The sequence below is a fragment of the Apodemus sylvaticus genome, chromosome 14 (assembly GCF_947179515.1).
Source record: "Apodemus sylvaticus chromosome 14, mApoSyl1.1, whole genome shotgun sequence".
Lineage (NCBI taxonomy): Eukaryota > Metazoa > Chordata > Mammalia > Rodentia > Muridae > Apodemus > Apodemus sylvaticus.
Window position 1 is genome coordinate 17493041 of NC_067485.1, and position 27487 is coordinate 17520527.

The 27487-nt window shown below is 50.8% G+C and overlaps 1 protein-coding gene across 2 annotated transcripts in view; it reads right to left on the reverse strand.

Annotated features, from left to right (window-relative positions):
- Positions 1–2187: 2187 nt before the first annotated feature.
- Positions 2188–27487, reverse strand: part of Bicd2 (BICD cargo adaptor 2) — a 43496-nt gene continuing 18196 nt past the window's right edge. The window contains exons 2-8 of one of the 2 annotated variants that reach the window (XM_052156836.1): positions 19427–19639; positions 13651–13803; positions 10781–11242; positions 9093–10118; positions 8407–8558; positions 5948–6158; positions 2188–4218 (exon numbers count right to left, since the gene is read on the reverse strand). In XM_052156836.1, coding sequence (XP_052012796.1) covers positions 4213–4218; positions 5948–6158; positions 8407–8558; positions 9093–10118; positions 10781–11242; positions 13651–13803; positions 19427–19639 — 2223 coding nt within the window. In that variant the 3' untranslated portion in view covers positions 2188–4212. The other variant, XM_052156835.1, reaches the window with a different exon arrangement.

Consider the following 27487-nt stretch of genomic DNA (forward strand, 5'->3'; position numbering starts at 1 on the left):
CCCGAGTCAGCAGTGCAGGCTTTTACTGGGATCAGTCAACAGCACCTGTTAGGATAAAGGCTCTACTTCTACAGATCTGTGGTGGCCTCGCCCGTGTGGTAGCCATTTCTTGGGCCTCATGGCTAACACATCCTTTACATTCTAGGTAAAAGCAGTTGCATCCCCAGAGCCTCAGACTCTGGGCCTGTGATCACCATGGTGATCATCTGTCCACTGCCTTCTGCTCTAGATAATAGGCTGATGGCTTTCTCTTGATGAGTGGCACCTGCTTTCATGGAGTTTGCTGATCTATACTGTTCAATTTCATCAAAGGGTTATGGCCACGTTCCCCCGCCCCCCAGGCTCTGAGGTTTCCCTGGATTTAAAATTCTACTTTCCTTCTGACGTGTCCTTCCTCAATCTTCTCTCTTCTGTAGCACTGAATTTTTTTACAAGCTGTTCCAAGGAACCTGCCTCATTAATGCTTCGCTTAAAAAGCAAAAAAAAAATTTTTTTAATTTTTATGTACATTGGTATTTTAGATGCATGTATGTCTGTGTGAGGGTGTCAGATCTCCTGGAACTAGAGTTACAACAGTTGTGAGCCACGATGTGGTTGCTCGGAATTGAACCTGGGCCCTCTGGAAGAACAGCCAATGCTCTTAATGGCTGAGTCATCTCTCTAGCCCCAAAATATGGGTTTTAGAGCTACTTTTTGTCTAGTGTTTCATCTTTCACCTTGTTGGAATGCTATGGTATCCTTTAAGCTGCTTCTGTAACAGACTCCTTCTGGGATATTTCTGTTACCAACTTAATTTCTCCTCAAATGTCTACTGCACATTTCTTAAACAAGCTAAAGTGTGTCAATTTATCTTTTTTCTAATCCCTCCCTTTAAAGGAATTTTGGGGTCTGTTGATTTTTTTCCCCTTTTAAATTATATTTGTGTTTGTGTACAAGTGCATGCATATACTCATCAGAGTGCACCTATGGAGACCAGATGACAACCTGGAAGAGTCGGTTCTCTCCTTCTACCACATGAGGTCTCAATCAGGTGTTGTGGTGAACCAGCCAGCACCTTCACCCATAAAGCCAGCTTGCTGGCCTGATTGCTCACTTTTGACTTTGTTTTACTTATACAGTTCTAATCTTTAAAAAAATTCTCTCTGTGTGTATGCATGCACACACATGCCTATGAGTATGAATGCAAGTGTTCATAAAGACCAGAAGAAATGTCAGATCTGGAGTTTCACAATGTGGAGCTGGAGTTTCAGAAGATTCTAAGCTTCCTGATGTGGGTGCTGGGAACTGAACTAGGGCCCTTTGTAAGCATAGTATGCACTCATGTTCTCAGCCCTATCTTCAGCTCTGTCTCATTCTAACTTTTAAACAGTTCTTTTCTTATTTTGGGCTTAACGAGAGTCAATATTTTTGGTGCACAATGGTCCACTATATATATATATATATATATATATATATATATATATATATATATATGCAGACATTTATATAAAGTATATACAAATATATATATACACATATATATCCTTAATATTTCTGTAAAATCAGTAGTCTATCTGCCTTCATTTATTTCAGTACTTTGAGTTCTACCTCTCTGTATTGGTTACCTAGAGTACTGCCTGAGGAGGGAGACTGCAGAGGGCCAGGGAAGGCTTCTGGAGGGAGACCCTAGGTCAGCGAGGCTGCCGTAAGAGATGACAGAGAATACCCTGGCACCTACTGTCTAAGGAGTTAAGACACTGCCCCAAGTTTTATACCTGCAAGCAGTTATACCAAAGCATTGTGTATCTCTGTACATATTCCTATAGTTAAATACAGCTTTATATTGACAAGTGAATCAAGTGTCCCCAAGATTTATTCATTCCCCGATCTGAAGCAAGACTTTGGCCAGCACAGGTTTCCATCCCTCTGAACTGCTGCTTCCTAGACAGGAAACATGGGTTATTTGTGCCATGAATCCTGCAATCTGCAATGGGTTCACCATGGTGAAGACTGTGGCCAGTCTTCATACTAAACAATGTGGGCAACCCTGGAGGAGAATCCTGCTTCCCAAGGACACATCCCAGGTTGCTTCTGGCCCCTACCTTCAGTGACCATTAGCATGGGCTGCTTGGGGTCCAGACTTACCGTGCACGCTGGAAGCGGTCACCTGCAACAGGAGTGAGGCAATCACAGAGGGCACGCGTGTGCTTCAATTGTTTTATTACTCTTTATTGGTCCAACCAGTGCGACTCTTCACCCAGGCCCACGTTTCCTATGTGTGCTGGCTGTGGAGACCGTCTGCCACCAGCCACGACCGAGGTCTCGGCTAGTCTCACTTCCTATGCCTTCTCCTTACTGGGCCTCATTGTCTCAGAAACTGAAGGCATCTGCTCATTATATTGTTTTGGGTCTGTGTAAAGGTGCCTTGGCAGGAGAACATGCATATGACTTTTAAAATAAAGACCAACATTCTGACACTAAGGTAACACACAGAAAAAATACAGTACTTAGACATCATTGCAAATAAATACCCCATACAGATGATGTTATCTTAAATGTAACAATATTTTGTATGAATCAACACTGTAACAGAAGGCAAGGAGTCCCAACAACTAGGAATAAAAAATGCTCATTCCAGGAAACAGAATTCTTCAGTTCCTAACAATTTATATTATTATAATTTGTCCCTTTTTAGGCTGGAGGACAATTCCTCTTCCTCCACTAGTACCAATTTGACCACACCCTGAACCTCACTTAGCAAGGAGTTTACTAAGGAGTTTATTGACTTCTGTTTCCTGAAATTAACAGTGATTAGTTACACCAAGCAAGAGAAGATATAATGTCTTACTTTCACATTTGCAAAGAATACTATGGCTAACCCTCTTCCCTACTCACGTGCCGACTGCGCCGGCTCTCCTGACTCCCTCAGCTCTTCACAAATGTGACGTCTGTACAGCTTGCTTAGCTTGTCCCATGAAGTCCATTTGGTTCCCAAAGCACAGTCCAGGTTTGTGTGTTTGTTTTGTTTCTAAGCCCCTGAATTTGCATGTGAAGAATCACTGACTAACAGAATTTTGCACAATCACTGTTCTCTCTCCCTCAATGAAGACGCTCAAGTACGAAGTGAGGCAGGTGCCTGCTGGTCCACAATGGCCTTCAGCATTCCCACTAGCTCTCCGCTGCCTGTCCTGGAGACCTGACTTGGCTGGGACACCTCCCTGAACTGATGAAGGCACTACTGGCAATGGTTACTAACAAAAAGGTGTTGAAATAGAACACCTAAAAATCGACGGCTGTAGAATTTTCTAAGTGTACCACAATTTGGCACGACAACCAGAAAAACAAAACAATTCCAATTTGGAATTTCACTGGTGCAGTTGTATAAAATTCTGTTAGTCAGTCATGCTTCACAGGGTCCTAAAACCCAGAAAACTCTGGAATTTGTAGGTAATACTACTCATTCAATAATTTATGCTTTCAAGTGCCTATTACTGTTTTAACCAGAGCAAAGGTCAAGTTTTCTTCTTGTTACATTGAACTATTCCTAAGAATAATAATAATAATACAATATGAAAAAACCCCAGAATTGGAATACCCTGGATTTCTTAATGAACATGGCATTTAAAATCTGTAATTTCAAACATGAACCACAATGCCGTGTCCTCTAAAGGCTGCTGAACCACAGCGTGGGTACACTGGCCAGCTCCTTGCCGGGTCGGAGCCTCACCCGCAGTCTAGCTACACACCATGGAGCACAGCTCTACCTCGTGCTGATGCAGGTCAACACACCAGAGCTAGGACGGACGGCTACAGGACCACGAGCACAGACCACGGCACTGGAGTCCGTCTCTATGCAAGGAATTAAGGAAGCGAATATAATATCAAAATATCAAAAGTGCACAGGTTGATCGGATAAAAAAGGAGCATGTGTAATAAGGAGAGCCTGTGGCAGGCGCCCAGCAGGCTCCAGGGAGCCTGGCGTGGCTGTGGAAGCAGGTTCTTCGGCCACAGAGGCCTGTCCAAGCAGCGGCTTGCGGCATTCTCACTAGTAAAGCTTTTTTTCTCCCATTAAAAACTTGGGGAATGCTATTTTGAAAAGAATTACAGTGGCATATCCAAACATTTCTAAGTGGACTTTAGGCTGCCCTTCCTTCCTCTGCATGGGCCACAGGAGGGGAGGGGGAGGGGCTGCAGTGTGACAGGGCCGGTGGCCACGTCCTCCCAGCAGCTACTCTACAGCTGAAAACAGGAGAAAACAAGACAGCATTAGAAATCAGTCTCGGGCACTTGCTGCTGACAGCTAAAGCTCTCGTTCTGGAGTGAGCGAGCACATTAGTGGGCGGAGAAGGCAGGCCTGCGTGTGTGTTAGGGGGTGGGGCTCCAAGTGCCCAGGAAGCCCCACAGGGTGTAAGAGAAGCTGCGTTCTGGCCCAAAGAAAAAGAAAGGCAGAAGAAGGTGAGTGGGCATGCGGGCAGCCATTCCCAGAAGGGACATGCAAGGGACACGTGTGGCCTGTTCTACCCCCAGTGTACGACCATGTGGTGCCTAGAATCTGAGCAGACTGGGACACCCCAGGCACCAGAGGAAAGAAAGAGAAAACTGTTTAAGAGACTACAGGGCGCCATATTAGGTAGCAATTGTTCCACACCATGAAAGATGCCTTCCCACAGGGAGAGACAGCGAGGCAGCTGTCATGGGAGATGGGTGTCTCAAGACTAGATGCCCCAAGGGGACTGGGAGAGAAATACTGAGCAGAGTCCTGCGTTACTAGTCCTGTGTTACTACTCATTAAAGCAAACACTTGATGCCACAGCTCTGTACTGACAGAGCCCCGGTGGCCTTTTTCCTTTTGTAGTATCCCCAGCTGCACTGAGAACTGCACACCCTCACCTGCCCGTGCTGAGGACAGCTCCGGGCCCACAAAGCCCCCCAGCACACAGCTGGGCTCCATGTACTATGCAGTTTGGTAGAGCACTAATAGTTCTCAAAACACTGCTTCTTTGGGTCTGACAACTTGTAGGAAAAGACCCAAGCACAAGCTGCGTGCGAGGCTCACAGGACCGAAGAACAGGCTCTGCACTAAGAATGGGGCCTGACCAGGCACTTGGAACACTCTCTCATCAAAAAGGAAACCTAGGTCCTCCGGTCCTGCCAATCTGTCACCTCTCAGGGAAGAGCAGCGTGAGGATCTCCGGCGCTGAGAGCCTAGAGCAGCCACGCCCTGCCTGCCTGGGCTATGGTTATCTGGGTCTGAGGTGTGGGGGCTCACTGCAGAACGTGGGCTCTCTGGGTCCGTTCCCTCTAGGACTGGGGAAGACGTTCTGTATTTCTGTCCTGAATGTGAGATGCTGCACAAACTACAAGGAAACTCTTCTCATGAAACTATGCCAACCACAGAGAGCTAACCTAGGCTAGTCCTATGATGCAGGCTAGAGCCTCACAAAACTGCTTTCAAGTGCTGATATTAGACACATGCGAGGAACATGCAAGTTTCAACTCAGATTCTGCCCCTGTGAGTGCCCAGGGAAGAAGTCACCCGTGGGTTTAACCTAACAGCGCCTGGAGGCCCTGGAAAACACTTTCACCCCACTGTCTTCCACAAAGGTGTGTAGCTCCACCCCTACCTTTGACACCAGCATCCCCAAAGACAGCAACTGACATGGGATATCCTGGGGGGGGGGGGCTGTGGAGTAAAAAGCAGCACAAAGCTCAAAGTGCCCTGTGACAGATGTACCTCAACGCTGCCACTTGCCTAGAATGCCGCCCTGCGCGTTAGTCACGTTAGGCCGGCCTAGCACTGCTGTCCCGCTGCTGCAGCTGGGTTAGTTGAGGTGAAGCGGACGTTAGCGGCGTGCGGCGCCCCACAGCCCTAGTCACAGTAAATGCTGTGCTTCTCGCTGCAGAACACCTGGTTGGCCAGCCCGGTGCCCTCTGCCCGCTCGCTGGCACAGGCGCAGGTGTGACTTACACTTGGTGCGGCTGGCTTGGCCTTAGAGGTGGCCTTGTTGCGGCCCCTGCGGGTCTGCTCATGGTCCAGCTCCAGCAGCTCGAGCCGCTGGGTGAGCGCCAGCTTCTGCTGGATGGCCATGCGCAGCAGCGAGTTAAGAGTCTTCTTCTCATCCTCCGCAGCTGCCAGCTGCCGCTGCATCTCATCCAGCTGTGTGATGTACTCGTCACACCTGTGGAGACAAAGCACAACTGAGAGGCTAGACGAGGGCGTCCCTCTGCGGGGCATCTCTCACGTGCAGCCTGAGCTGGGGCCGGAGCTGGTGAAGCTTGTTCTGGTTCCTATTGCAAAGGCTCCTTTAGGAAAAGGCCATGACCAGGATGAGAGAGGTAATGCTCAAACACAGCAGTAAGGTTACCTTCAATTCAGTGTCACTTCATTTGTTTCTTTGCAGGAAGAGGGCAGGAGTGGGGTGTGCTGGCTAGTTTCTATATTAACTGACATGGTGACTATAGTCATTTGGGAAGAAGGAACCTCAACTGAGAAAATACCCCACCAGACTGGCCTTTAGGTAAGCCAGTGATACATTTTCTTCCTTAGTGATGTGGGAAGGCCCAGCTCTCAGTGACACCATCCCTGGGTCCCAGGTGCTATAAGAAAGCACGCCAGGAGAGCAAGCCAGTAAGCAGCACTCCTTCATGTCCTCTGCATCAGCTCCTGCCCTAACTTCCCTCAGTTGATTAACTAGAAGCTATCAGGTAAAATAAAAATTCCCCAAGTTGTTTGGGGCCATGGTATTTTATTACAGTAATAGAAACTCTAGGACATGGGGCTGTTTGTTGACAGGCTTGAAGTAGTTCTGATAAGCAAGGCCTGGCATTCATCCATTTGACTTTCTCCCACTTTAAGAACAGAGGCGTCTCAGATACTGAGCCGTCACCAGCTCCCAGGACTGGGTGTAAACAGAGGGGACTAAGCTTGATCCCACTGCAAACCATATCTGGTGCTTAGGAAGCCTGTGCTGAGTGACAATCAGAGCCAGGGAAGGTGTGTGGCACCCGAGCCTCCGCCTACCGTGATGCAGCCCCACCCTCCTATGTGGAGGAGAGGAGCCTGGCCAGGTTCCCCAGGTGGCACGGGCACACCTGTCTAGTTGGGGTCTGGTGGAAACTTAAGACACTGGGCAGGTCAATTCTCTAGAGGTGGTGGTGGGCACATGGGCTCTAAGCACTGCCTGCCACCTGTGGCCCTGCCTTACCCATCCCCAGCAGACGCCTGAGAGCGCCTCTCAGAGAATGCACACTGTCTTCTTCATATGTTTGAAATCCCGGATTCACCAGGAAAGTCAGGTCTTTAAACAGAACAAGCTTCAAAAGTTATGATTTGTACAAGATGCTGAGGAATTCCAAGAATTCTTTTCTAATCCCACCAAGGGGGTGGGGTGAGGATGGGGGTAGGGTGGGCTACAGAGGGAAAAACAGCTCCATGAGTTCTAGGCCAGCCTGATCCACACAGCTAGTTCCAGGGCTACATAGTGAGACCCTGTTCCAAAATTAAAAAAATGTCCCCCTAAGATCCAGTAGGAAACTTCCAGAGATATCCTGGACTCTCTGCCTGTGCCTGCCCTGGCAGGACCTGCCTGCAGGGATGCTAACAGACTGGCAGTAGCTGGGCTGGAGTGAGGGAACGGGTTCCTGGCCCATCCTGTGTCAGCTTCTTCACACCACATGTTACAGGAAACTGCCAGGTGTCCCAGGGGCCGTGCTCAGCCTTGCCATCCCACACTGTCATTCCAGCCTGGAGCAGCAGGTGGCGCCACCTGCCTTTGAAGGGTGATAGGCAGGGCCAGTGTTCTCCACCCTGGGGACTGTTCTTGAAAGCTGCCCTCCGCCTAGGCTTACAGCTCCCTTACCCCTTCCCTAATAGGAAGGCTGGAAATGGATGGCAAACAGCTGAGCTGGAACCCTGACAATCCTACTACAGGAGAGGACTAACAATCTGGTGTGGGCCGCATGTAGCACACTGGACTAAACGCGGGGCTCACACTGACTTCCCCTCAGCCCTGCGCCTCTAGGGCTCCTATGTGCAAAGCACAAGAACCCGAGCCTCCAGACTCATTAAAGTGAAGACCACGTTTCTGGGGCCGTGGAGCAGGGCATGGATGCACACCTCTGCTGAACGGCTGCCTAATGGCACCTGCCAGGCCTGCTCCACATTTGGCACCTGCCTACACAGGCACAGGAGGCTGAGGTAAGGTGCAGCCACCCGAGGCCGGGTCCTGCACAATCCTTCCTTCTCCCTGCCTGTCTGTGTTACCAACTTGAGCCAGTCCAGGTGGGCAGCCCCTCACACGTGCTGCGGCTGGGCTACCGCACAATGTTGTAGGACTCAGGACAGAGGCTGAAGGAAGGCTGTGGATAAGGGTAACGGGCAGCTCCAGGGGAGAGGCTGCAGAAGAGTGTCACTAGTGGTGCAGGTACCTGGTGGCAAACATGGCGCGCAGGGAGGAAAAGGTGGCTGCGTCTTCCTTGAGGGCCTTGAGCTCATTCCGTAGCTTCATCATGGTCTCGGTCACCATGGCCTTCTCATTTTCATACTTGCTCTTCAGGTTGGCGAGGGCCACCTCAGCCGTCTGGGGGACAGAGAAGTATAAAGTGGGGTGGTAAAGGGTGTCAGCTGCTCAAAGGAAGCCTGGATACAAGGTAGAACCCTGGGTCAAAATTCTCTGGAAAAATAATTTCTCTCATGCAGCTGTAAGGACAAAATGATGCCAGGCTCCTCGGGCCAGCTTGCCTCAGTAAGTCCCACCTTCAACCCTGACAGCAGGGAAGAATGATGCACCACAGACCCTGCCCCGGAGAACCCACAGGGCACTCGAACATGGGCGCTCGGACCTCTGCTCTGTTACTGCAGTATAAGGAGCGGCAAGGCGTCCGGACAGAAGCAGCAGTTCTCAAGGACTGAAAAGCTCCGGTTAAAGCGCCCTCTAATCCCCACACTCACTCCACCCCTTGACTGGGAGCTCTGAGGAAGGACATGGCAGGGGACTGAAGCAACAAGGTGAGGCACAGGCTTAGGGCCCCCAGTGGGCTCTGGTGGCAGCACCCCGCCCACTCCCTGGTGGCAGCACCCCACCCACTCCTCTGTGCCCAGCCCACCCCCTCACCTGCTTGTTGGCCTTGAGCACAGTGCGCAGCGTCGTGATCTGCTCCCGCTTGGTGCTCAACAGTGACTTCAGCTTGAGGATCTCCTCCATGAGCGCTTCCTTGTCCTTGTCCACAGCAGGGCCCAGCTCCTGAGAGGCAATCCGCTGCCGGGACAGCTCTGTTGTACGGTCTACGGCTGCCTGCAGGTGCTTGATCTGGTCTCGGATGATGGCGATCAGGTTGTAGATGTTCATAGGTTCCCGGCGGGGGTCACTCAATGGTGACGGCAGAGAAGAGCTGGGTGAAGGGCTGCTGTCCCCAGTCCCACCATCTGCTCGGCCCACCTCTGTGGCCAACAGCCCCTTAGGCAAAAGGACAGGTGAGCGGCGCCCACGGCCCTCCGGGCTGGTGCGGCCAGCCTTGCCCTGGCCCTCACGGTAGTAGTCCAGTACGACCCGGCTGGGCGTCTCATTGTTGCACATGCACACATGGTGGTAGAGGTTGGCCAGCTCCTCGCTGAAGGTCACCAGCTCATCCTGAGCCACGTTCAGGCTGCCCTGGGTCTCACCAGCCACATCGCTCACCTTCTTCAGCTCCTTTTCCAGCTGGACCAGCAGCTCTCGGTCCTGGTGGCTAGCCTTCTCCAGCAGGGAGATCTTCTCCGTGAGGGCCTGGCCCTCAGCCTCGTAGCGGCCCCTTTCTTCTGCATGCTGGGCCTCGCGAGCTTCGTGTGTGCTGCGCAGTGCCTTGAGCTGCTCCCGGAGCTCGCCAGCCTCAGCCACAGCCACATGGTACTTGCAGGCCAGGATCTCAGGCCCGTTGATATCCACCTCATAGTAGTCACCATCTTCATGGCTATCACGGTCCTTCTCGTTATCCAGGGAAGTCTGTCGCTCCTTGCCAGCCTGCAGGCGCCGGAGGGCACTTAGGTTCTCTGTGAGGCGACTCACCTTCTCATGCTGCTCAGAGAGGGTTCCCCGAGCCTGCTCCAGCTGCTTCTGTGTGTCCTGCAGTGTTGCCAGCAGGCCCACCTTCTCCCGTTCCATCTGCAAAAGGAGATGAAGAAGGAAAACAGGTCAACAGGCCTAGAAGACTCGAGGATGACCAAGCACATCTCAGGCTGTCAAATGGGCCATGGGCTATGCAAATCCCCTTGTCATGCCACTAGTTGACAGCAGACTGGACAGAATTCACTACAAAGACCATGACTGTCACCAACAATAGTGGTCATCCACAAAAGTTCACTAAACATGTGCTGGAGGAGAGCTGGGCTTCAAATGTGGAACTCTGGGTCCAGGGCAGGGTCCTCAAGTGTCCCAGCTCTCTGCCACTTTCCTTTCTCATGTCGTGGAGAACACTCATTTATAGATCAACAGTAAACTTTCAGATATGACGGTGTATGGCCCTGCAAAGATTCAGGCTGTGGTCTGTAGGTAGGAGTTACATGAAGGACATGTCACCTCACCCATATATGATTTGGGTAGCAAAGGGAGCAACATGGGTACCAAGGTACTAAACCTTATACAATAATCAGGAACCTACTCCTCTGGGACACTACTCGTTACCACTAAGAATTTCATTGTGGTGTGAAGAAATTAAAGGCAGCCACATATCACAAAGCACTGCTCACACCAGGCATGCAGTCCTGCCAGCACCACACAGGACCCGGGGAGAGGGAGGGAGGATGGACACAAGGCCAGCCGCTCACCTGCACCAGTTGCTGCTTCAGCTTCTGGATCTCGGAGATGTGCAGCTCGCTGAGCAGGTCGGAAACAAGGCTGGGGGAGGGTGGAGCCAGGCCATCCTTCCTGGGTGTGGAAGTCTTGTTGTCCAAGGATGGTTTGACCAAGCCGCTGTGCTCAAAGCCATTGACCAAGGCTTCAGCATCGTTGTTGGGCTCTGCAGTGACAGCATCGTCACTGAACTTGAGGCCGTCCAAGGAGACCTGCAGGTGGCTGGTATAGAAGGAGTCGTTGATGCTCATGTAGTGCGACAGCTCCTTACGCAGGTTGTTCTTCTGCTCCCGCTCTGTCTTCAGCGTCTCCAGCGCCTCCTCCAGCTGCCGCTCCGAGATCTCCTTGAGCCGGATGGCGTCCTCCAGCTGGCTGTTGAGGTACTCTGTCTCCTCCTCCAGGCGCTTGATTTCATGCTTGAGGCCCTCAAATTCCACCTAGGGAATAATGTAAATACTCCCGCGTCAAGGCAGTAGAGAGGCTCCACTAAGGTTGATATATAAGGACAATGTCAGAATGCCACCTCCCCCAAGCACAAAGAACAACGACACACAGAATGAAATGCCACTCTGCAGAGGGCAGTGGCTGCAGCTAAGGCCACTTCCTACATGGAGCAAGACGGGCGCTAGGAGGGGCTTCTAGAACACTAGGAGCAACAGAAACTTCCAGCCCCACTGCCAGGACCAGTGCGCATGGGGTGTGCACATGGAATCTGCAATGCCACTGCTAAGGATTCACTATGGAGGCTGCCAAATTCCCATTATGTTTCTGAGAATGAATGCCAGTATATACTGATTCTATAGAAGTACTCAGTTAATATTAACAGCTAGTCAAATCTCTCTTTATTAAATGTGTGCACATCTGTGTGTGTGTGTGTGTGTGCATGATGTGTGTGTGCTGGCTTGGAGGGCTGGAAGGCGAGTGGGAGAGCATAGCTGGTGGTGTTAATGCATCACAGTTTAGGAGTGGACAAAGAGAGTAAATGCAAATGCGTGCTTAACGTGAGGCTCAGGGTTGTGGGCATATATAAAAACATCTCACTGTAATAGGAAGGAAAAGCTGGACGACTCTCTCTGGGCTTGGGACAGGAAGGAAACCCTGGTACATGTCATAAGTGTGTCCATGTTCCAGTGCCCTGAGTGGGGAAGTGGGGGTGAGGAACCTCAGATGGGGAATGAGTCCACTCAGGGCGGGGGCTTCTTGAGGTTCAGTTTTTCTTCTCCTCAGGGCACTGAGGGCAGAAGTACCAATCAATGCCCGACAGCACCTCATGTTGATGAGCCACAGGCTGGAGCTCTGAGCCCTGCTCCTGTGGTCATCCAGCTCCAGATCCAGCCCTTGACTGCTGTGCAAACTCAAAAGCTTCTACACTGACATAGGGGCTTCCTCGTGCATGGGATGAATGCTGGGTCCCTGACAGTGAGGCCTTAGCAGCAAGATGATTGGGTGTTAGAGGGTTCTAACAAAAGTGAGGACAGCAGCTATGGCCTTTGGGGAAAAGGCTAGGATTTCCTGAGAAGAACCAAGTTCCCTGCTGCTCACAGATCTTAGGGCATCTCTGAGCATGGGTGCACGTTCAAGCACTGTGCCATCAAGGAGAACTTCCTAATCTCTGCCCCAGGCAGAGGGTACATCCTCCACCCCTACAACCGGCAGTCATGGCAGTCCTTTGGGCTTCATGGCCAGCCTCTGGGTTTAGCACAGCGGGTTCATCCATCTGAGTTCCCCCATACCTTGGTGATGTGGAACACTGTCCTCGAGGCATGACATGGCCCTTGCTGTCTCGAAATCAGAGCAGCCATGATTACACAGCTCCGAGACCCTCTCAAGGTCAGGCCTCTACACATGCTCTCATAGAAGGAAGGGTACAGTGCATTAGACCTCACCCAAGATGCCGGCCACCCTCCTTCCTGTACCCTGCCCCTACCCTTGCCTGAGCTATCTCAGAGGCTGCTAAAGTAGACAGGAAGCAGAAGGCTAAAGAAGAGAGAACTCCCATCTAGCAACTCTTAGAGGTCATCACCCATACCAAGATGGAAGTTTTGTAGTGATATAGCTATTTTGGAATCACCCATACCCCTGTAACCCCCCTCACCCATATTCCCATGATTTCCTCTCAGTCATTATACTGGATGGTTTTGTGTCAACTTGACACAGGCTGGAGTTATCACAGAGAAAGGAGCTTCAGGTGAGGAAATGCCTCCATGAGATCCAGTTGGAAGGCATTTTCTCAATTAGTGATCAAAGAGGGAGGGCCCCTTGTGGGTGGGGCCGTCCCTGGGCTGGAAGTCTTGGATTTTAGAAGCAAGCAAGCTGAGCAAGCCAGGGGAAGCAAGCCAATACGCAGCATCTCTCCATGGCCTCTGCATCAGCTCCTGCGTCCTGATCTGCTTGAGTTTCAGTCCTGACTTCCTTTGGTGATGAACAGCAACGTGGAAATGTAAGCTGAATAAACCCTCACCTCCCCAACTTGCTTCTTGGTCATGATGTTGTGCAGAAATAGAAACCCTGACTAAGATAGCCATGCTGCTGTAAGTAAGGTCAATATTGTCAGTGGTTCACCAAGGTAGGTTTTCTGGTATGCCCTCAGTACCTATCCCTGCTAAGCAGAAACAGACTCCCAGGAAGAATCCTGCTACACTTGGCCTGGGAACTGTCATACTGACGTACGTCACAGGCCTTGTTTCATGCTCTTGCAGTGCTAGGTGCTGTAAACTTTATTCCTGTCTCCACTGAGGAGGTACTATTGGTCCTAGCCTCAGGTATGTGGACCAAGGCAGAGAAGGGAACATGGGTGGATGAAAGGACTCAGATGCCCAGAGGTGAGCCTACTCCAGAGACTCGCCTGGTTCTGCCTGAGCACAGACACTTGTTTCTGCAGGCTGATGTTCTCCTCCTCCAGCTCTGAGTAGTCCTGAAGTAGACGGGCCTCCCGGAACTTGTACTCCTTGATGTCATCCCGCAGGCGGCCACGCTGGATCTCCACATTCTGGTTGATCTGCAGGAGCAGAGAAAAAAGTGTGTAGTTTCTTCTATAACCGGCCCTAGCACTTGTGCTTCCAGGTGTCATAGGGGGTTCAGTACAGCCAGGTATGCTGTGAGCCCTTTGGGCAACAATGTGGCAGCCTGGAGGAGAGAAGCCTAGAGCAGTGGGGTCTGCAGCAGACAGTCCACGGTCAGCCTAGAGCAGTGGGGTCTGCAGCAGACAGTCCACGGTCACATCTCTACTTCTCTTAGGTGTGGAACTTCAGGCAAGTGACCCAGCTGCTCTAACCCTGCTGAGCTCTGCAGGCTCCAGGTGTTCACCTAACTGAAGCAGTTAGGAGAACAGGGAAGCGGGGTTTATGGTATACAGCTGACCAAGGAGGAGGGTTTAGCTAATCTAGGTAGGAGCCATCTGTGAGGGAAGCAGTCTTCAGGCCATAAACATCAGGCAGAGACATTTTCTGCACACGGTCAGCAATCACATTTGGACTAGAGGAAGACGTTGACATCCCTCTAAGCCTCACTGGGAAGGTTTTGCCATTCTCCTGGACCTGAGCAAGGCACTGGTGTCTCTAACATGGCCATGCCCACATCACACAATACACTTCCCTCAGGACTATGCTCTGTCTGCAAGAAGGGGCGATCTGAGAGGTAAACTGGCAGTGGGGCAGCCCTGGGGCTTGTTGGCATATGCCTACACCACAGAACAAAGCACAACCACACAGAGCCCTGCACATCAGTGTTCCCAGTGCTCCATGGGACGCAACCCACATCTCCACTGGCAAATGAATGGATAAACAAAGCACGGTCTGTCTGTCTGTCTGTCTGTGCCACGCAGGGTTATTCAGCCACATTGTGGGATGATGTCTGGACACTTGCTACAACACGAATGAGTGGGGACATTCTGCTAGACTTGGGATGCTGGGATTTCAGAGAAGCCAGCAAAGAGGCCGTGCACCATATGATTCCGTGTATCAGAAAGACCCAGAACAGGAAAGTAGACTAGTGGGGCTAACGAGGGGTTTGAGAGTACTGGAATGATGAAATGCTCTGAAGTTAACTGAAAGGCAGGAGAGTGTATCAGTGGCAGAGGGCTTGCCCGGCACTGAATACAAGGCCCTCTGTTCGATCCTCATCACCACAAAAGAAAAGCAGCTGCAGGACAGTACACACACCCATGACTACATAGCTGCTGAGGGACAGTGCTAGGGACCACAGAGCAGTGAGGCTGGAACTGCTGCTCAGGGGTCTGAGCAGGTTGGTCGTTGGTCTGGGGAGGCCATCCGAGCATTAGGAACAGGGCTAAGAAGCAACACTGGAGAGCATTTTTAAGTGAGTTGTATGGGATGTGTACCATCTCAATAAAGCTCTGAAAGCTGGTTTCTGTCTCCAAGTCGTGTGTGAGGAGTTGGGAAGACTGTCACAGAGAGAGGCTAGTGCAGGGCCAAAAAAGTACAACAAAGCCAAGCCTGTGGGGCCTCTCACCCTGCACTGCCTGCACTGAATACAAGACCCAGGAGCCTCCGTCCTACACATTCAGAGCCACATCATCCTCCACTGTCATTGCTATCCTATACATTGTAGGTTGTTCAGCAAATTCCTGACCTCTGCTCACCGACAGCAGACCTCTTTCATACTGTGACAAATGAAGATGTTTCACACACACCACCAATGGTCCCTAAAGAGCTCCCATATCCCCCTGCTCCAATGCTCGGAGGGCCTCCCCAGAACAACACACCTGCCCCAGATCTCTGAAGAAGCAGCCCAGGCCCACAGCTCTGGCCTCACTAGCACTGTCCCCTCAGCATCTACGGGAACTGCTCCTGATCATGTCTGTGTCCATCTGAAGGCCACATGCCTCAGAAGATGCTGTGCAGGGGGAACACAAAGCAGTAATGTTGATCAATGAAACAAAATAATACCACACAAATGAAAAAGGAGCAGGGGGAACGGAGGGGGAGGGGGAGGAAGAGGGAGGGGGAGGGGGGAAGAGGAGGAGGAGCAGCAGCAGCAACAGTAACAGCACCACCGCCACCACAACCATAGCCGCAGCAGCCACACTGCCATGTAGTGGCACACATCTTTAGTTCCAGCACTTGGAAGGCAGAGGCAGGCAGATCTAAGTAGGTTCGAGGCCAGCCTGGTTTACAGAGTGAGTTCCAGGGCAGTTAGGCTACATAGAGGAACCCAGGAAAGGTGGGGGGTTGGGGGGAGGAGGAAGAACACAACAGAAAGAAGAGAGTGGCATGTGGCAGGCACTACAATAAATGCTTAGCACTCAGAACTAAGACTTAGTTCATAATCCATGAAGACAGGCACAGCCTTCTCATTGACTACGGAACTAACACCAGAAGAAACAGATGCCACAGGAAAAGTAAGAGAAGGCCAAAGGGTGACAGAGCATCACCAGGGGAGAAGGTGAGGAAGACTTGCTGAGATGAAGCGAAACAGCTCCAAGCACAGCTACAATGGAGGCAGGAGCACAGACTCCTCCTGAAGGTCTGGGGCGCTCTACAGATAGAAGCAGCACACCCAGGCTCTCTGCACCACACCTGGATGAACTGCTAAATGCTCTCTCTGCCAGAAACCATCCCAATTCCTGCCCTCTCTCAGCCAACTTAAAAACGCTTGTCATGAGGCTGGAGAGATGGCTCAGCGGTTAAGAACACTGACTGCTCTTCCAAAGGTCCTGAGTTCAAACCCCAGCAACCAATTGGTGACTCACAACCATCTGTAATGCGATTGGATGCCCTCTTCTGGTGTGTCTGAAGAGAGCTACAGTGTACTTACATATAATAAATAAATAAATTTTAAAAATGCTTGTCATGAAGAAAATACTCTAACATGTACAAAGTGGGTTCATGTGGCCAGAGCCCTCAGGGCAAGGTCCGAGCCCTCCCTTACTCTGTGGTCTTATGTGGTAGCAGTTAGAGACCTAGCAGGCAATGGTAAGACACATAATGGTAGTTTCCACATGGCTAGGACAGAGTGCAGCTTATGTGACTGAAGGCAGAAGGACAGTACAGGAGCTTGAGAGCACACAGGAGTAGTATCCCTACAGCAGCGCCCACATATGCTGTGAGTCCTCTGCCTCTGTCGACCTGACCCTCCGAGGCTCTCTAGGAGTTCTATTCTTCCACCACTGCTAGACCCAGGATCTCGCCAAAAAGAGTTTCCCTTTGGTAGAGTGCACAGGCCTGCATGGGCCTGTGGATGGGTGTCCTTGTGGAAAGACAAACAAAGAGAAAGACAGTACGCATACGTAAGTTGTGCGCTGGCAAGGTGACATCACATGACAGGTTAACTGCTCCCTCTCTGCTGAAAGGACAGGAGTCAAACACACTCTTTCTATGGAGACTGCTTCCAACCCCAGCTATCAGGTTTAGCATAGAGGTTCAGCTGGCCTGCTGCCTACCACCTCCGCCCATCACATGCCCAGCTCCTGAGAGCTCCAGCAGGCTCCAACTAGCCACAGGGGTTTAGTTTTCTCTCAGAAGAGCATCTCCTCCCAGGGTGAGTGTCTGATGTCAGCCCAGAGTGCAGGGCACAGGCTCTGCTTTGTGTAGATGACCACCCCAGAGGCAAGCAGTGGGCATAGGGACTCAGAGCCACCACCCACCTGAGGTCCTAACCACCTCCTTCACCTGGACCCAACCTCAAGTTGCTCACCAGTATGAAGGGTGTGACAACCACCTGCCCTAAGAAGCCACTGTGTTAGAGGACTGTCAGTCCTTTTCTCTGGTCTCTTGAGCTCCCAACCTTTCCACACAGGATACTCATCCATTCATCCCCTAAGGGAACATTCCTGTCCTCTACTGGGACTAAAGGGCCTCAGTCATCCATCTGAGAAACAGTGTCAGGTCTGCAACCAGCCACTCCTTGAATGCCCATCTATCTACCAGGAATAATGCTAACAAGACAAACACTGACTGAGGTCTACACAGCACAGAGATCACAATCAGAACCCTAAAATTGTTCTACAAAATAAGCCTCAGTTTCTTCATGTGACAGAACACTGAGAGAGTCCTTAGGATGACAGGGTCTAAGACATGAGATCCGTCTGACACAGGTGAGGTTGCCTGGTGTTGTAAAGTTAACACTGGCTTTAGCCATCGCACAGGCCATGAGAGTGTGCTGTAGTCGAGCCTCTGCATGGCAGGCCCAAGGACTCTGACCCAGGGATGTCAACAGCAGAGAGTAGTCACTTCCCCTGGTGTGGGGTCTGAATAGGGGGTGGGGAAAGGCAGCTCCCACTCGGAGCCCAGTGCATGATCTCATTTCCTCCCACAAGTGTGGCTCTGGTGAGGGTGGAGGAGGGGCTGTCACTGAGGAAGAGAAGCAGCCCCAGGGACAATCCATCTGTCTACCCCTCCTTCCTGAAAGGCCAGTGCAGGACTGTCTCCCAAATTCAGCCGCTAGGCAACCTAGAAGGCTGGAAATGAGGTCAGTGAATGGAAGACAGGCAGGTCTGGGGTGGGGAGCAGTTCCTGTTGTTCCTGTTTATGTTTTAGGAGGAAATCCTGAGTTTCCCTACATGCCCCTGAGCTGCATTTGCTTTAAAGTGTTCCCCTCTTAAGTTTGCAGGTCTGTCGAGACCCCTGCAGCCCAGCCATAGGCAGCCCTTGAGCCTTTGCCATCTGCACAGCTTTCTAGGGCAGAGGTTGTGTTCTCACAGCATTCTTAGGCCTGGTTGTCCTCTGCTGTCGTCTCCTGGCATAGCAGTGGCCCCACAGTTGGATTTGGTCTTGCGGGCCTGTGGTGATTCCTTATGACCTTTCCTACTACCTTTCTCCTAACAGCCTCTCCCATTTGCCTCCCTTGTGACTTCCTGTTTGGGAGACAGTTGCCCTGTGGAGACAGTTGTCCTCCAGGGCCCTGACTGACTACAGCACACCTTCATGGCCTGTGCTCTGCTGACTTCCCTGGGAGAACATAGGCTGCAGAGAGTGGGCTTCCACAACTAGGAGGGGGTGCAGAGAGCTTGGAAGATGGGCAGTGAAGGGACACAGGATCTCCTACAGAGGATTTCAGAGACTGAAAACAAGGCTTTGTCTAGGCCTAAAGCAAGTGAGGGCTAAAGCCAGTGTTATCCCAAACCTGAAGGATCCTGAGTCTAACCCTAAGACCATGGACAGGTAGACCTCCCCAGGAGTCTAGCTCACATGGAGACTTTTAGTGATGGGTCCTCAACCTCCCTCCTCAGAGTTCCACAGATTCTTCTCTCTCTGTGGCTCTTGGCTGATCTCTGTGTCTGTGGCTCCGACATCACAAGTCGGCCACTCGTTACTCAGGCAGCATCAATCACTCTACCTTGATACTCCTCCTCGCACACAGTGTGGCCTACCATTCACACATAGTCAAGCCCTGTGAGACAAAAAACAAACAGACAAAAAGCCCAAAACCATTCTTCAAGCAGTCAGCCAATAACAAAGCATCCTGTGGACACTAGGCCTGACCCCATGACGGAAGGAGCGACCACTATGCTGGTCAGGGCCTGCTCAGAGGACTCATGACACCACTGAGGTGGGCACAGTTCAGGTACAGAACTGTTTGTGTTCACCTGAGACACCACAGGAGCAAGATGCAGCCTCAGGGAGCTCACTGTCACAGTGACCGATGTCACCCCATCCACTTACCTCTTTTAGCTCCTGGGCCACAGACGTGAGGCGCTCATTCTCAGACTGAGTGTTGGTAAGGACGTTGCGCAGCTGCTTCAGCTCTGTCTGCAGCTCCAGCACTTTCCGCACGTAGTACTGCTCCTTGGAGGCTGACTCCTGGATCAGGCTCTCCTCCCGGCTCTCCCCATCAGCAGCCACCTTCTTGTGGTTTGTGTGTGCTTGGCCAAATGCCTGCATGGAGAGATAAGACATTTATGCAATGGGTGTCCTGGGGCTGCAAAGCAATGGAGACCCAAGACCACAAGGAACACAAAGGCCCTGGGCCTGGCAGGCAGTTCTATGTTGTGTATGTGTTAAAATACATACTGCAATGCACATGCCAGGCACATATTTCTCTACAGTGAAACCATACTAATCTTAGGAATAGTATGTGCTATGATAGGAAGGAACATGGAAAACATAAGGCTACAAACATACACAGAACTCTCTGTAAAGAACTGAGTTTGAGGCCTGAGGGTGTATACCAGCTGGAAAGTGACCAGGACCAGGAATAATTGGTCTATACTTTGAGCGTAGACAAGCTAATATGGAACAACCACAGAGCACACCCAAGATACAGTCCAGATTTTAAAATTAAGACTTTGGGAGGTGTGCGAACCAGTAGGCACAAGGTTGAGGAGCTGACCTATCCTGCTACCTGATATTAAATCATCATTTGTTCTGGGACAAACTGGGGCTGGGCAACCGGTACCCCCAGCCCTAAGGACAGGGCACAGTAACAATTAGCTAAAGTGGCTACCTCAGGGTGAGTAGAGATGCATGTGCCTGTGAGTTTCAGACACCGGTGAGGAGCAAGTGTGTGAGGCCCTGGGATGCGGGAAGAAAACCTACCAAGTAGACCAACTAGCAAAAAGTGCTGGCCTCAGCCACCACGCCATGGCCGTCACATCGAGGTCAGTAGCTGTGCTCTATCCAGACCCTGGGGCCCTGGTGGCCTGGCCTCCATCATATGTCCTCTGAGGGCTGGGCCTTCCTTCCCTGACTCTTTGTAGGATCCGTGGATCATGACAGAAAACAATATTAGCCGGGCAGTGGTGGCACATGCCTGTAATCCCAGCACTTGGGAGGCAGAGGCAGGTGGATTTCTGAGTTCGAGGCCAGCCTAGTCTACAGAGTGAGTTCCAGGATAGCCAGGGCTACACAGAAAAACGCTGTCTCGAAAAAGAAAAAAACAAACAAACAAACAATATTAAGAACTCAAGAACAAGAAAATGATGGCTTTAACTAGTTTTAAAAGAAAAAGGGATTTTTTTTTCATTTATTACTTCCAAATATAAGAATTCAGACCAAGAAAACAATGAGCAAAAAAATACAAAGCCACATTGTACAGGGATGTCACTGAGCTGAGAAGTTTCTAACACATGTAAATGCTGAAAGCAATGTCTTTTCGTTCTGTCAGGGAATTGGCAGAATGAAGCAGGGCCTGGTCTGAGGCAATATGCTGTGTCCCAAGCGACTGTAGGAAGGCCTCCCAATGGGCCCAAGGACCACACAGTCCAGTAGCACTAGGGCTGGCACTGGAGCATGTGTGGAGGGGTAGCCTAGGGCTCACAGGGCCACACTTGCATTAGACCATGGCTACCCAAGTCACCCAGGAGGTCCTGCCCATTTGCTTCCAGTCCCCATCCACTCTGTGCAAATCAAAGCAGCTCAGCTTTGTGATTTCTAGTCTGTCTGCCTTCACTCTGATCCTAGGGAAGGGTCAAGCCACAAATTGCTACCTACATAGCACTTGTCCCACGCTGCCTGTCCACCATAAGACAAACAAAGGAAATCAAACCCCAAGCTGGCCCCATCCAGGGGCTCCAGGACTGTACTGAAGAGTCCAGCACCTGTGGCTCCATGGGACACACCTGTCAACTTGGGAGTTGGGACAAGGACACCTCGGAAGTTTTCCCCAGATGTGATGGCTAAGCACTATGACACAGTGTTCATGCCTAGGCCTGCCAACTTGGGCCCTGACTTCCTCCACCCAAGCTACCAGCCTGGGGCACAGAAGCAGTCCTGGGCAGCTCTTCAAACACACTGCGATGGAGGCATCTACCTCCATCGGAGATGATGCAGTCACAGGAAGACTCTACTGCAGAGTGGGAAACTAAAACCTGGAAAGTGCAGGAACAATGTGCTGGAACAAGGCTGCTGAGGTCACTCAGCATGTAAAAGCATCTGCCATCAAGCCTTACAGCCTAAGTGTGAACTCGAGACCCATGTGGTAGGAAGAGCTGGCTCCCAAAAGCTGTCCTATGCTTCCATGTGCGCATATGGCATATGTATGCCAGGCACACACATACACAAGTAGTTTTAAACGTGGTTATGTAACAGGCGTTGATCTGTGGTCTGAGGAAGTTGACAGCCTTCATGCCTTCAGAGGAGCTTTGGGGCATGGCATACAACAGGACCGAGGCAGAGTGAGACCAGATGAGTCTCCACTGAGGACAGTCAGGTTAGGGTTAAGGAAGCCATGGGAAAGTTCAGGAGAGGAGAGTAGGGACAAGCCCTGACATGAAATCTGAAAACAAGCTTGTTCCCAGCACCAAGAGGGACCCCCGGTTCACATGCTCAGGGAGAGCATGTCCGGGGCCTGGCAGAAGCAGCCTGGATTACATGCTGCTCTAGCAGAGCACAGCAAAGTGTAAAGACAGACCGTGAAAGGAGTAACCCATTTCCAAGCCACTACACCCTCGAACAAAACTCAGAACACGTTCAGGAAAACACATCAGCTGCCAACAGGTAAGTTCCATGGTGAAGACCAAGGAAGAGCTGCTCATCAGCAGACAGCACACAGCCCTGAGCAGAAGGGCACACAGGCTGAGACTCGGGCCAGGACCCAATCCCTCAATCAGAAGCACAGAGCAAACAGAGGACACAGAAGTTCCCAGCAGGAAAAGGGAAAGCAGGGGCCAACTGAGGACACACTGCATCAGAAAGGATTAACCAACTCTGAAAAGCAGCCAAAATGAGGGCCCAAATGAAGAAAATGAAATAAAATAAAACAAAGCCTAATAAACCTGAGAGAGCAACCATGGAGTGTGTACCAGTTTCTAGGAGCCTATATATCACCTCTTTACAATGCCAAAGTTCCAGCAGCTTTTCGTAGAAAATGGCCAGTTCATTCTAAAGGTCATATAGCAATTTAAAGGACCTGGAAAAGACTAAATGACCCTGAAAGAGCAGGGCTACCCCCACCTGCTACCATAACCCAGAGGCACTCACTTCACTGCTTAGAGACTGACCAATTGACCTGACAAAAGCTTTGTGGGAAAGATAACCTTTGAACCAACAGCACACGTGAAAGTGGCTCATATAACACACAGAGATACAGACAGACAGACACACAGACAGACACACATACACACACACACAAACTTCAGAGCTGAGCAACAACCCTGAACAGGTAGTCAACAATGAACACATGTAACCCCAGCCACACAGGACTTGAGAACAGCCAGGGCAATGGAGAAGATTCCCATCTTGGCAGAAAAACAACCACAAGGGGGCTGGGTGGTTACAATGCTGGCCATGTAAGAGTAAGGCCACAGTTTTAAATCCCCAAAGCTACATAATGACCAGATGTGATAGTGTATGCATCTGTAATCCCAGCTCTCCATTGTTTTAAAATCCAGGGCCTGAGAGATTGTTCTACAAGTAAAAAGCATTTGCCATTCAAGTCTATTAACCTGAGTTCAGTCTTCAGATCCCATATAAATAAGAATGAGAGTCAGTTCTACAAAGTTGTCCTCTAATATACTGTAACATGTACACGCGCGTGCACACACACAGAGATGATAAAAAAAAAACTAAATATGGTAATTCATATAATGAAGTGCTACTCCCAATAAATAGCTGTCTTCAGACACACCAGAAGAAGGCATCAGATCCCATTACAGATGGTTGTGAGCCGCCATGTGGTTTCTGGGAATTGAATTCAGGACCTCTGAAAGAGCAGTCAGTGCTCTTAACTACTGAGCCATCTCTCCAGCCCCCCCCCTTTTTTTTTAAAGAATTACTGATACATCAACATAGATAAATAGACCTTAGTGGAAAGTCCAGTGTGTGGGGGGACAGGTTGTTCAATCCCCCTTACATAAAAGTCTAAAACTGCACGCTAAAATGGAGATGTGGTGGGAGAGTAGTGAGAGGAACTCAGAGGGAACAGCAGAGACCAGAGACAAGCTCATAGCCTTGATTTGCTGATGGTCTCACGAACATACACGTACATGAAAACTTACACTGAACACCCCAATGCATGAAGCTCTCTGAGGTTGTCTAAGGAAACTGCATGGGTGTTCCTGAAGTGCTCTAGCCCTCACCTGCAGAGTGTGAGCCTACAAGACACAGCCCATCCCTGTGGCCACTATGTCCAGCTTACAGGCTATGAGGCTGGGGGTCAGAGAGGTGGGGATACTTGTTGGGGCACACTTCTTTTGATCTTTTCAGACACCACTACATCCAATCCTATACAGCCTTTATCTTAAATCCTGCAGTTCCCAGTATCATCTTCCTGTTCTATTGGTTGTAGGCTCCCTCTGTCCTCCCTTGAGTAAATGCTCCCTGGAAGGGTGTTCCTGACCTGCATGTTGGTGGGGGACAGCTGTGGCTGTGTTTGTAGATTTCCCTGGCTCATCCTGCAGGCCTCCCAGGTGGTACTACGGAAGATGGGAGCCTTCACCACCCTGGTATCAAGAACCAGCCCCTGAACAGCAGATGTATCCTCTACCCTAACCCTTCCACAAACTTCCACAGCTGCCTCAAGGAAAGAAGACAGGGAAGGAGACCAGCTCTCCTCCAGCCTTAACCACAGGATGGTAGATGCTCTGTGCTTTGAGGAGGAGCAATGCTCTGGTGATGTCCTCAACACAGGCTCCTGACCCACGTCCTGCCTACTGCTCTGAAGTTGCCCAGGTTCAGCAAGACCCAACAGGGCCAGGAAAGCTGGAGCATGAGGTCATGGCCAGTCAGGCGCCTACAAGAGGAATACAGCCCATGATTGCTTCTGGCCAACACACAGCCCCCTGGGACGCTGGCTTCAAGGTCGGCCACACCCATGCAGCTATGGTGCAATCCTCTGTGCCTACAAGGAACCAGGCCAATCATGACTTCAGCAGCTGGATCATCCTTAGCTAGGATGGGAGAAGAGAAGCCCTGGTTAGAAGAAAAATCATAGCAGCCCTAAGGGGCAAATCTGAAAACCAAGCATGGTGAAGAGTGCCTCAGGGGAGGGAACTGCATGAGCAATGGAATTGGGGCTGAGAGTTAGGGGTGAGGAGGACAAAAGTCTGGTCAGGAAGGGCAGCTGAAGCTATACCCCTGGAAGGAGGTTGGGGCAGGTGAGGCAGTACGGCACAGCCTTGTGTCTATGACAAGGGCTCAATGCCTGCTATCCATGGAATCTACCAGCCATAAACCAGGAATGCTCTAAGCATTAGACCATTTCATGGTGCCATGGGGTGGGGGAGGGGCCGGGGCTGCACAAGCACCTACTTTGCACACAAAAATTGAGGCAAAGCAGAGCTTGGCGTTTTAGCACAGGTGCTTGGTCTGGTAGCATTGTGGGATGTATAACACTGAGGGGGACTGATGGGACAGGGCTTGGGGGGGGGTCACATCTAAAAGTGTGTCTTTATTCCTCCACTCCTAAAAGGCAGACAGCACAGCAAGAGAGGCCAGGCCTGGGTGCATGTGGGAGCACACAAACCGACCACCACCCATGCCCAACACCATCTCAGGAAGGACAACTAACATCATATGCTGCTCAGTTGATCCACCTCTGAAATGTGCTCCAAAAGTGCAAACTGGGGACCATGTTGGGCACAGACTAGTGTCCCTCAGCTTCCTCCCCTATAACCTGGGTTAACAATGACTTCAGCCTGAGTTAAGAATACCTTTCAGCCTAAGCTTGCTGCTGAGAGGATTTAGAATCAAGAATTCCCTCATCAGAGTAGAAGCAGCCTCTTCAGCCCCTTGAGCCCCACTCAGTCCTCAATAACAGAAGCCTTCAAACACAAATTCAGGGAATCATTGTTTTCTTCTGCCTTTCCTGGTGGCCCAGATGGAAACATCATGTCTGACTCAAGACAGAGCAAAGAACTCATCCCTGGACCACTGTCTGCACACTGAGTGCTCCCACCCAGTCCCAGTGATACAGAATGAGGGCAGCACGGTGCAGGCCAGGAGTCGGCCCAGCCCACCACAGTTGCTCGGGTTCTCAATACAAAGAACAGAAGCTGAGAGCCAGAGTCAGAAGCAGCAGCAGAGACACTGGCCTGGCAGGCTCTCCCTATGATTTTAAAAATAGGATCTCTGTGGCCCTAACTATTGGATACCTCCAGAAGTTTCAAGGCACTGAAGGCCATCTAATGGGCTGGTACCAATAAAATCTTATTGCAACATCAGGTTGTTTCCCAGAGAAAGGGTTTGCTGAAACCCAGACTAGGCAGCAGTCCCATCCTCCCATGGCCAGAACACCTGCAAAGCTTCCCACTGCCACCTGGGTGTACCAACAACCCTGACCAACTCTCAAGCATTCCTTCCCATGATTTGTTGTAGAAAACCTAAGTTTATCCAGGCAAGGGTACATTCCCAATCCTGTGCTTGGTAAAGAGTGGGAAACAGGCAGCTGGTCAGAATTTTATGAGTACTCCTTGCTAAGACTGTCTGAAAACTGGGCTACAAGGCTAATTCCCAAGGCTGGGTGTGAGGATGTCCAGTCCTGTGTTGAAAGAACATGGGTACCAAGCCAAGGTTATCCACAACCAGCCTACTAATGAAAAGGATGAGAACTTAGAGGATCAGCCCAAATTAGTGCCTACCCCTTTCCAGCTTTCCTCACAGTTGGCCAGGTTCTATGGAGCCCACAAGGTTCCTGCTCTAAGTCACCCAGAAGGGCAGCTTGGCTCCCTGCCAATGCCTATGGAAAGTTTCCTCACTTACAAAGGAAAGCCCCAACCACTCACCACTATCCAGATAGTAATGTGGACATCTTACTATAAGAGCTACTCATCTGTACAAGCAGTACAGACTGACCCTTCAAACCACAGAACACATGGAGGGCCTGAGAAGAGGTGTAGCCAGAACTGAACTCAAGCCCTCTGCCTGGCACACACTATCCACAGGGGCATGGGTTCCTGGAGAAGGCCTATACTGACAAGCCGGAAAGAGTCCTCCAGGCAGGGCTATCCCAAAGAATACTTCCTAAACCAGTTTGATCATGTGATGGCAGCAGGCACAAGGCTTGACAGGGGAGCGGGCCTCTACAATCTAAGGAGACAAGGCTTGTTCCAGGAAGCAGATTCCACAACAAAGTCATGATCCTCCAACCCTTTGTCTGAGCTGATCCAGCACCACCTACCCACAGAATGTGGGTTCCACACTTGTCCCAAAAAGGCCACCACGCCTGCATCAGGCTAGGCTTGGAATCCCAGGAATCCCTAAGCTGTACCAGCTGCCCATCCTGGCACGCCTGCTGGGCAGGGCCCCTTCTACCACCTGCTGAAACAGGGATGCTGTTTGGTTCCTGGTGAGGGCTGCACAAAAGCAAAGAAGGTATGCTCTCCTCTGCCCCACCCCCACCCGGAGAGAAAGGGGACACAAGGGCGGGCCCATCACAGTACCAGTCTTTCTATCTAGGCCTGTTAAAATTGCCTACAAGCAACCAGGCTGTGGTAGCACACACCTTTAATCCTAGCACTTGGGAGGCAGAGGCAGGTGGATTTCTGAGTTCGAGGCCAGCCTTGTCTACAGAGTAAGTTCCAGGACAGCCAGGGCTGTACAGAGAAACCCTGTCTCGAAAAACCAAAATCAAGCAAACAAACAAACAAAAATGCCTCCAGGCTGGTACATACATCCTATCAACCTTTACTAAAGGCTTTTACCATGCCTGGTCTCTGATGGGCACCAAAGGTGAAACTTGTACAGTATTGGGGTCTCAAGGATTCACCACCCATTCACATATACAAGCCAATGGCTGCTACATCCTGTGCAGCTCTATGTGGCTGCTCAGAGTCATCATGCATTACCAGG